The 10,658-nt window shown below is 46.0% G+C and overlaps 1 protein-coding gene across 2 annotated transcripts; it reads left to right on the top strand.

Moving 5' to 3' along the window:
* The first annotated feature begins 1,744 nt into the window (after positions 1-1,744).
* Positions 1,745-7,414, top strand: TLR4 (toll like receptor 4). Of its 2 annotated transcripts, XM_015878841.3 has the most exons (3): positions 1,745-2,033; positions 2,970-3,136; positions 4,155-7,414. In XM_015878841.3, exons 1-3 carry the CDS (start codon positions 1,929-1,931, stop codon positions 6,412-6,414), a joined length of 2,532 nt encoding a protein of 843 aa, XP_015734327.2. In that variant the 5' UTR covers positions 1,745-1,928; the 3' UTR covers positions 6,415-7,414. The 2 variants fall into 2 exon arrangements, with proteins under 2 accessions (XP_015734327.2, XP_085377067.1); XM_085520941.1 differs by lacking the exons at positions 1,745-2,033; positions 2,970-3,136 and having other exon boundaries at positions 4,291-4,427; positions 4,817-7,414.
* Positions 7,415-10,658: the final 3,244 nt, after the last annotated feature.

Here is a 10,658-nt window from a genome sequence, read left to right as displayed (position 1 = left end):
CTGTCTAACTAACATAATGTGTTTTGTTGGTCCAACTATATTGTGGCCATCTTATGCTGGGTAATATCTCCTTTCAGATGACAGAGATTGCATGTATGTTGTGTGCTGCTGCATTACCTGTATTATAATAATCAGAACAGAGTTTACCCTGGCAAGTGTTATTAGAAGCACTGCGATTTTCCGTTAACACCTCCTTCCTAAGAGATCTTTGATGATCCTACCAGAAAATTGCCAGCGCAGTGAGTCGTGTTTGATTTTAGATGTTATTCTTGTCACTTTAAAGGATTCAAAATAATACTTTTGTTTCCTGTGAACTGAAAGAGGAAATTACAGAGGCATTATGCTTTCTACAGTCAATGCACATTGTATGCAAGCTGAAGAATGTGAAGTTAACTAGCACTGACTTTCTAAACTGGTGGCTGGGTTTGATTTGCAAGCTGGTGTGTTTTCTGCTTGTTTCCCCATTCCTTGCAATTTCAACATGGTTTGTTTTTGAACCATTGGTGACATGCATTGTGATAGTGTCACTGTGATGCTGTGACAGAAGTGGCACATTTCTTGTGTGTCCTTCACACCGTGCTTTCCACTTGACCCCTGAGTGTGGCTGTTGGATGGATTTTGTGATGCTCCCAAACTCTCCAACATCTTCAGCGAGTCTCCATTGAAATGTTAATGTCTCGAGCATACTTCAGGCTCATCTCAGCTTTAGATAAAAATTAAAAGTGGATTGCTTCGTTCTGCATATTGAATACTAAAGGACACACTCATTTGTCCTCTCTGCAGACTCATGATGCTCTGCCAATTTCCTTAATCCAAGCACAGAAGCAGTCAGCGATTGTTTCCATTCACTTTTGATTCCATTTGCAAAAGGAAATACCTGCAATCACAAGAGGCTTTTCAGAACAGGGTTTTTGTTGAACTTGCCCATTTTCAACAAACTTTTTGTCTGCTGGCTTAATGGGCTCTATCTGGCTGCATATCAGGGCATCCCATTTTGCTCCCATTGTGCTGCCATGTGTTTTTTATCACAAGGGTCATCTGTTAAGTTAGGATTTCCTCATCCCTCAGTGGCCCTCTGCTGACCTTGCCAAAGAAGTCCCACATCCCTCTCCTCTCCCTGCAATCGTACCTATATAAGTGTATTGCTACTCACCTGGTGTAGCAGCTTATATTTACTATCAGTTTTCAGTTTCACGATTAACCACTCCCTGTTCTATCTGCTTCTACACTCATATCCCGTCCTCATTTCCCATTCTTGCCACTTTTCTGTGTCAGTAATATCCCCCAACCCTACAGCTACATCCTCAGTAACAACTCTCAGTTATCTACAGAAACACACGAGTAGATACAATAAAGAACTACCATTTATCAAGGTAAATGAAGGCAAGGAGCTTTGTTAGAAAGCTCACAGCTGAATTAAATTAATACTACAAACGTCTCCTCCAGAAACAATGGCTGTGTCTGTGCTGTGAGTTAAGGATGGCATTGAGACAGCCCTCAACAAACTCAGTTTTGTAGCAAGTATCTGAATCCAGAGCTCAGCCAGTCCTGGGCATCCCAGTCCTGTGCTCATGTTATGGATGTGAAATCTGGCCTTCTGGAAATGGCTCAGAGTTTCATGAAAGTTTCCCTTTTTTCATTAATTTAGCCTGATCTAAACAGAGGCAGTCAAGTGACATCACACCGATACGACACCATGTATTTCATCACTTCCTTTTTCTCCTTTTTTTTAATGCACAGCACTGCTAGAAGAGCAATTCAGTGCAAGGATGTCTAGAAACTGGGCAGCCACCACTTTCACTTCCCGTGCTGCCCTGTGCTGCCCGCAGTGACGCTCAGTGAGAAGCAGGAGTGGTGAGGCATGCAGTGCTCCAGGGGGTCCTTTGCTCCACATCCCTGAGTGCCACCCATGGTGCTTTCTCCTGAAGATGCCCAGCAAAGTGGCTCCTATCGCTCCAACACTCGGGGTGCTGCTGCAGCTGCTGTTCGTGCTGTCCCTGCTGGCAGGATGCATCCTCAGTCCCTGCTTGGAGGTATGTGATCTCTTAAGGAACACAAAACCCTTTTGCTTCTCTGGTGCAACTTTCTCTTCTGCTTGAGAGGTTTGCAAGTCAAAACTGTCGTGTGTTAGTTATCCTAGGAAAGCTCTTCTTTCTTCTGCTGTTACCAAGGCAATTGAAATATTTGAAGTAAACACTGGTCCCAGAAGCATCCGAGAACCAGAACAAGAAGCTTTAACCATTCCTTATTGGTAGCTTATATTGCCGTAAGGATGGTGGGGTACTGCCATAGTTTGCTTAGACAGATGGTGGTGCCCCATCCCTGCAGACTCCCAAGGTCAGGGGATGGGGCTCTGAGCACTGATGGAGCTGTGGGTGTCCCTGTGCACTGCAGGGAGTGGGATGGGATATCCTCTAAGTGCCCCTTCCAACTCAAACAATTCTATGGCTCTATTCCTTTTAGGAAGAAATCCAAGCCCTGCCTAAAACAACTGCAAATTATACAAGTTTTTGCCCGATCCACACTGTGCACTGATTTCACCATGACCCCAACCCCCTGGCACCAATCAATGCCTGTTACAAACTTTACTTACTACTTTCAGAGATTTCTGTTCTATCTGCCAGCTTATCTGCAAGGTCACTGAGCTGAGAGCTGGTCCTGGGCACAGCACACCTCCCTGTGTGTTTGTTTTGCTCTCTCAGAGGTTGTTGCTGGGTCACCCTCAGCCCCAGGGAACACTGTCCTGTTCAATCAACAAGAAATGCAGCTCTCACTGGGGAGTAGGATTGGTCTTATTAGAAGCGGGACAGGTGCTCGGGATATATGAGCTCATTTCCTGAAGCTCAGGGCAGCTCGTTTAGAAATGAGCTACAAGGTTCATTTAAAAATGAGCTACAAGGTTCTGCTCCTGCTTTCTTGTATAGCAGTATGATTTCCTGACATTTGGTGCTGACTAAGATCTGCCACAGGTCATCCCCGGCAAAGCTTTCAGATGCACAGGACTGAACATCTCTGAAGTTCCTGCTGAAATCCCAAACACCACCCTGGACTTGGACCTCAGTTTCAACAATCTGAAATCACTGAGCTCAAATTGCTTTTCATCAGTACCTGAACTGCAGCTTCTGGACCTCTCAAGGTAATTAGCCTTTTTGTGTGGTTATGGGTTTGTCTTCACCATCTGGGCCTCAGCAGTTCCTTATTCTGGAGTCTCGTGGCTCTTGGCTGTTTCCTGTTTCGCTCTTGTCTCGATCCCTCTGTCTCTCTGTACATGCCCATGGCAATGACGTGCAGCTTTCAGTCCAGATACTGAGTGCACGCTGCCCAGAGCTGAGCCTGTCAGTCTGATCTTTGAGGATGGGATGTGAGGAGGAGGAAGGAAGATGTTCCACTTCTCTCTAAACAAGAAAAATGCCAGACTTTTCACTGTTAGAAAAGCTCCGAAGTGGAACACATTGGGTGGACTGTTTTTGTAATCCCGAGTAAAGTAAAAAATACAAATGAGGGTACATTAATTTTTTAAAAGGTTGCTTTAAAATATCAACGTATCCTCTTTTCCTTTATACTCACACATCTGAGGAAGGGGATGGGGGAAGCCTATTAGCGGATGTGAACTGATACATAGTTTTCATTTGCTTAAGACAATAACTTCTCTGGGTAAACTGTTTCACTCCATCCAGTTACAGCTCTGAAGTGACTGAGTGGCAGAGCAGGTTGGCTGTAAGGCTCATGAGTTCGCTGCAAAGTGGATTTGGGTGTCAAACTTCAGGTCTTCTGTCCTTCTGCCTGTACGAGTTCTGACCTTTGCTGTGGCTCCTGGTCTCTTGCTTTGCAATTGAGCTTTAAATTTAGGGAGGGAGGAAGGGGCAAGAGAAGGTCTCCTGTTATTATAGTTCTTTTTGTCTAGGTAGTGGATCCCCTTCCTGGAAAATGAGGGTGTTCACCTATAGTTTGAAGGGTTGGGTTCAGGGGTACTGGTCACTGCTATAAAGCCAAACCAAACCCCAGAGCGATGCTGAGCCTGATAACATTGTATCTGTACTTAGTGACACTGAGCCTGATAACACTATATCTGTACTTAGTGCAATAGTGTTACTGAACATGGGGTGAAAGGGACAATGTTTCATCCACATTTATCTTCTTTTCCTGCTTAACAGGTGCCACATCCACACAATAGAAGATAACTCTTTTGTGGATCTTTATAACCTTTCCACCTTAATTTTAACTGCCAATTCTCTCCAGCATCTGGGTCTGGAAGCATTCTATGGCTTAACGTCACTGAAAAAACTAGTATTGGTGGAAACCAGCATATCCTCCTTGTCTGACCTACCCATCGGACACTTGAATACCCTGCAGGAGCTGAATCTGGGCCATAACAACATTGCTTCATTGAAACTTCCTAACTATTTTACCAACCTGACCTCTCTCAGGTACCTGAGCTTTTCTTCCAATAATATAACATACATCTCCAGAGGAGACCTTGATGCCCTGAGGGAAACAAACAGGCTCAACCTCACACTGGTACTTTCTCTGAACAATATAAAATACATCCAGTCAGGATCCTTTGCAAAGATTCACCTTGGTGAACTGGTTCTGAGATCCTCTTTCGAGAACCTCAGTGTGATGCGGTCCTCTCTTCAGGGCCTGGCAGGTTTACAGGTCAACAGACTAATAGTTGGAGAATTCACTAACATTCTGAAGCTGACAGCATTTCAGAATGGACTCTTGAGCGGTCTGTGTCAGGTGCAGATGCAGGAGTTTGTCTTAATGTGTTTCAGAGACTTTGAGAATGACACAGATACTCTTTTTGACTGCATAGGCAATGTCTCCACTATTCGGTTCGTGGACCTTCGTCTTGAAACGTTGTCAGAAGTTCCTATGTTTTCTCAAGTGAAACACCTGGAATGGAAGAAATCTAAGTTTCAGGAGTTGCCTGCTGAGAAGCTGTCTCTTTTTAAGGAGTTGAGAGTGCTTCGTATTACCAAGAGCAAAGACCTAAATAGCTTCGAGCAAAAGTTTGGGAGTCTGACTTACCTGGAGGTTGTAGATTTGAGTGAGAATCGTCTCTCCTTCCTTACCTGCTGTTCCCATAAGTTTCCCAGGTCTCCAAATTTGAAACACTTGAACTTAAGCTTCAATTCTGACATCAGTTTGACTGGAGATTTTGCTAATCTGAGAAATCTGCTCTACTTGGACCTTCAACACACCACAATAATTCATCATGGCACCTACCCTGTCTTTCTACTCCTTCAGAAACTCATTTACCTTGATATCTCCTACACCAAAACTCATGTTATGTCCCATCACATCTTTCATGGCTTGGACTCTTTGCAAGTGCTAAAGATGGCAGGCAACTCCTTTGAGAACAACACACTGACCAACTACTTTGAGAACGTAAGACGCCTCCGCATCTTGGATATTTCAAATTGCAAATTGGTATGGGTGGACCAAAGTACATTTAATGCTCTCTCTGAACTAAAAGAGCTAATCATCAGCAACAACAAGCTATTGACTTTTGATCCTGTAACCTACAAGCCACTCCAAGCCCTCACAGCCCTGGATTTCAGCAACAACCAGCTGAGTTTCCTGTCAGACTCAGCCCTGAAAATCCTGCCTGATGGTCTGGTCTCACTAGACATTTCTCACAACTTGTTTGAATGCTCCTGCATACACTTGAACTTCTTGAAATGGGTCAAGGGAAAGCAGGATCTACTGCAGAACAAGCATTCAATGATATGCCACACACCTGCCTACATGGAGAACGTGAGCCTGTCAAGCTTTGATATGTCCTCTTGCCATCCCAACCCAACCACAGTAGCATGCTCAGTGATTGTGTTGGTTGCCGCAGGAGTGTTTCTATTCCTCATTTATAAGTACTTCTTCCAGCTATACTACTCGTTGGTGCTGCTCAGTGGGTGCAAACACTCTGCAGAAAGGGGAGATACCTACGATGCCTTTGTTATCCATTCCAGCAAAGACCAAGAATGGGTGATGAAAGAGCTGGTGGAACCCTTAGAAGAAGGAAAACCTCCCTTCCAGCTTTGTCTTTACTACAGGGATTTTTTACCGGGGGTACCCATTGTCACTAATATAATCCAAGAAGGTTTTCTGAGTAGCAGAAATGTCATTGCAGTCATCTCAGCTGACTTTCTGGAAAGCAAGTGGTGTAGCTTTGAGTTCGACATTGCTCAGTCCTGGCAGCTTGTTGAAGGGAAGGCTGGAATCATCATGATCATATTAGGGGAAGTGGATAAGGCCTTGTTGAGGCAGAGGCTGGGACTGTCCCGATATCTGAGGAGAAACACGTATCTGGAGTGGAAAGACAAAGAAATAAGCAAGCATATCTTCTGGAGGCAGCTGACATCAGTCCTGCTAGAAGGCAAAAGATGGAATCAGGAGGAGATAAAACTCATGTAAAGAGAAAGAAACATCACTTCTGTCCTGTCTCCCACCCTGGCCTTGGCTGATGCTTGGTGCTCAGAAGCCCGTCCTTCTGTGACTGTTCAGGGTTGGACAAAGTGAAAAGAGACAATGTAAAAGCACTACAGAAACACCTACTTTGATGACTGCCCTTCCTCCAGGCAGCTATCAAGATAAGGAGTGGCAACAGCTTGAAAAACTGCAGATGCCTGAGCTCTGTTGTTGTCTGTAGGAGTCAGCTGAAGCCGGTCCAGAAATCCATGCAGATCTGGTGGGTCAGTGAATAGATATGAGAACGGATGGGCTGTTCTTACCTCTGACACTCAGTTTGGGCTGTTTGCTCAGGGGAATTTCAGTCTGACACCTTGAGTGGACCCCGGGGTTTCTGGGGGAGGGTAAAGGTACAGAACAGCTCTAAACTCTAGACATGGTAGGAAAAGAAATAAGATTTAAGTCTTTAGGTCTGGGTTAGCTAAACTAAAAGTATCCCATCACTAACTGTGACTAAAAGGAGGGAAAGTTTAATGCCACTGAATCACAGTACAGAGCAATTTATTGATGCGTTGGATATTGAGTACTGCTGGAGTATCGCTCTCTATTTACGGAAGGCTTTGGTTGGGATTAATCACTGAATTAGTCTAGTCTTAAACTTGCAAATCCCTCTATAATCAATGCCGTTCTACAGAGGTAAAACAGAAGCAATTGAGTGGTGAATCAGACCTGATATTTTCTCAGAAGAAAAGGCCTGATCCATCTCACTTTTCTCAGCACCAGATAGCAGCATCTCTGTGGAAGCCAGCTATAGGTGAGACTGACTTCAGACATTACTTCCAAAAGAGGGAAAGCTAATTTCAGGGCTTGTGCTGGAAAAAGATGCCCCACAGTCCCTTCTCTGTGTGTTCTATCAGTAGTGTATTGGGATAACACTAACAAAAACCTCTCTAAGGTCTTCTGTGACCCATGAAACAAAGCTTTAATAAAACCAAGCTGGATGCTGTGTTTGCTTGCCTAGAGAGTTTATTTTGCACCTGTTGACTAGGGCAGGGGATGAGGATTGGCTATGGGAGGCAGTGCTGGGACACAGGCCCAGCTCTAGTTTCCGGGCCTCAAGGCTACAGGAGAACATGGAGGAAAAGCAAATATTAGCCCCGGATATCATCAGTTACATCAGGAAAGAGAACGAGGGAAAATGAAATGGGGTAAGACTCACTGCTGCTGAGTTGAGCAATACAGAAGCATCATTTCTCCATCCCTCTTTGCGTCTCTTCTGCAAACAGTTCGGTGCATACGCATTTCTGGCATCCTATGATTCTTGATTGTAATTGTAATAATGGGCTTCAGAAAGCCTGCAAGTGGTTCTGAGTATCACAATAAGGGTTTAGGCCAGTATTGCTTAAAAAGGAACGGTTTGTTGCATATCAAAGCAACTGTAGGAGGACAGCAGGGGTGGTGCAGAAGATAAGAACAGCCCATGCTGGGGTGTAGTGCCAAGCTGCTGTGTGCTGTAGGTGTCCACCCATGCACCACAGGCTCTGCTGGGTGAGATCCACCGCCTCCTGGACAGCCTGTGCCAATGCATTGCCACTCTTTTGAGAAGAAGTGTTTCCTAATAGCCAACCTGTACCTCCCCTGGCACAACTTAAGGCCATCACCTCTTATCCTGCTGAGATGAGATGCTGGGATGGTGCTGGAGCCACAACTGGGGAGCTGCTTGCCCCCCCGATAGCTGCTTCTCATGGAAAAAGGGAATGTTTTATAAAAAGCCTCATGAAATCAAAACAGATCATGATTTTGGTGTGAGGAGACAGCGAACGAGATAGGAGCATCCTCTTAGATTTGCCTGCCGGAGGTTATTTACCTTCAGGAAACTGCTGAATAAAAGATACAAGAATACAGCAGAAAGTAGTATTATTTGCTCCTTTCAAAGCATGACGGGAGGCAGGAAAGCATTACAAGGGGTATCTTTGAGCCTTACCAGCCTGGTTTGTCAGGGCCGAGTTTTCACAGAGCTCTCCGGGTGACCCAGTTTTCAAGGCAGACTCACATTCACACACACACACTGCGAGCCACAATCCACAACTTTAATAACTGTGTGACATACAAAGGAGATTTTGATGCAAAGTGGAGCTGACAGAGAAGTGGAAGGAAGTATCTGCTTTATTTTTTGTATCCAGTGCCATGCCAGGATTGCAGTCAAGGTGTTTTCAACCTTCAGCAGGGCTGATGTTATTGTGGGTTCTGCTTTTAATGACATTTAACAAGAAGTGGTAGCTCAGGGAGGGGGGGGGAAACAAGGGCTTTCTTTTATTTTCAGGAAGAATTTACTGGGGTTGTCAGGATTAAATGCATGAAGTGAATGCATATGGGGCTGCAAAAGGGGCTTAATAGCTTCGCTGCTGGTAACCACAGAATGGCTCTGAGGCAGGAGTTGCTGGTGCTGTCATGCATCTGATTAAACATCTGCGTATGTGGAGGTGTGGAGCTAAGAGTAGGTCACAGCTCTGTGGTCACACTGCCATGACTTTGCTGTTGTCTGTGGTTTGCTGGTTGTGGGTGAAGTGTGGGTGATGTGAGATGGAGGGCAGCAGTAAACTGTGTGTGCTGTGATGAGGCTGTGGCTGCTTGGGTCCATATGATGGATATCATTTCTGCTTCCATGATTTTGATCTATGGGGTCCCCCAGGGCAAGTGCTGGCTGAGGGGATGCTCCAGGCTGGGTGCCCAGCAGAATGGGCATGGTTCCCAAATGCTCCCATCCTTCCCTAGGTCAGGCCTGAGATACACACATCCTTCCCTGGGTGATCACAGAAACATAGAATTGACTGCGTTAGAAGAGACCCCTAAAGGCCATCTGGTTCCATTCCCTGCAATGAACAGGGACACCACAGCTCCAGAAATACCCAGAGCCTCAGCAGCACCTTAAAGATCACTTGGTTTCAGACCACCTGCTCTGGGCAGGGTTGCCAAATCCTAGACCAGGCTACCCAGAGCCACATCCAGCCTGGCCTTGAATGCCTAGGTGATGCCTTGAGGTTACCGTGAGTGGCCAGACTCAAACTTCTGAAAGCACAGCAATGGAGAAATAGGGAAGGCAGAGTTACCGCAGCCCAAATTGTATGAGCAGGCAATGAGCATAGCTCAGAAGAGCCAGTGCCAGATAAAGAGGAAAATAAAGAGAGAAGATGCCATTGTCTGTGCTGCACGCTGGTGATGCAATTCCCACTTGCACTGCACTCAGCAGATGGCAGATGCGTTGGCTGGATCAGGTTGAGAGACCTTGTCAGAATTCCCCTATGCCTTGAGGCACCCCGGCTGCTCTGCCGAGGGGATGCAGATGCTGAGCTCTCCTCCTCCCAGGGGCTGTCGGCTTTGCAGTGAAGGGACCTGGCAGGAGCTGCATTCAGCCGCTGGCAGGGCAGTGATGGAGCCAGCAAGAGGAGCCAAGAAGGGCGCACACCTCCAGCAAGCTGGTGGCAACTGGATGTGCAGAGAAACGCGCTGATTCTGACTAACTTGGGGAAAAAAACCTTTTGTTTTACAGTGTGGGGGATTTTTAGCAGCCCGGGGTGGGGCTGCGGTGTGAGAAGAGGGGAAGCTGAGTGCATCATTGCCACTCTTTGCATCCGATATCCAAACACAGCACGGGAAAATGACAGCAATATGTGCTCCCCTGACACCCAGAGAACACGGCGATATTGCTGTGAAAATGAGGCTCAACTCTGAACCCTTCTCTCTGCGAGGGAGCTATGATTAGAATCTCATCTCGCTCCGTATTGCGCAGCACCTGCAGAGGAAAATCCCACCCAGCGGCACGGAACTATTTTTAAAGGCCTGTTTCTGTCAGGCTGGGAGATAGAGCTGGTGAGAATCCTGCTGGTGCCACGGATTGCTTTCAAACCCCATGTAGGAATGGAGCTAGACTTGGGGAATGTGGCTTAAAAAGGAAGCGTCAGGATTGTTTTGCCAAGGCTGAATCTCATGCCAACTCTCCGCCTGCAGAGCTGAATTTCAACAACTCGTGTGTCTTTTTTTGGGTTCTCTGTGCTAAAGTCAGTGAGATGCCTCCAGCTGTAGGGAATTCATGTGAAGAAAGAAGGATGCCACAGCAAGCAGGCACAGAAAGCAATGAGGCTCAAAGAGCCGAACCGTGGGGATGTGAGATGTGCTGATCTTGAATTTGGGGCATTTTGTAGATGAATGAAGTCTATCACCAAGCCAAGGAAGCACCTGGAAATGGAGAG

Source organism: Coturnix japonica, chromosome 21 (assembly GCF_054131305.1).
Source record: "Coturnix japonica strain WE chromosome 21, WE-NBRP24, whole genome shotgun sequence".
Classification (NCBI taxonomy): Eukaryota; Metazoa; Chordata; class Aves; order Galliformes; family Phasianidae; genus Coturnix; species Coturnix japonica.
The sequence above is the reverse complement of the archived record's forward strand: the minus strand, read 5'-3'. Positions and strand labels throughout refer to the sequence as shown.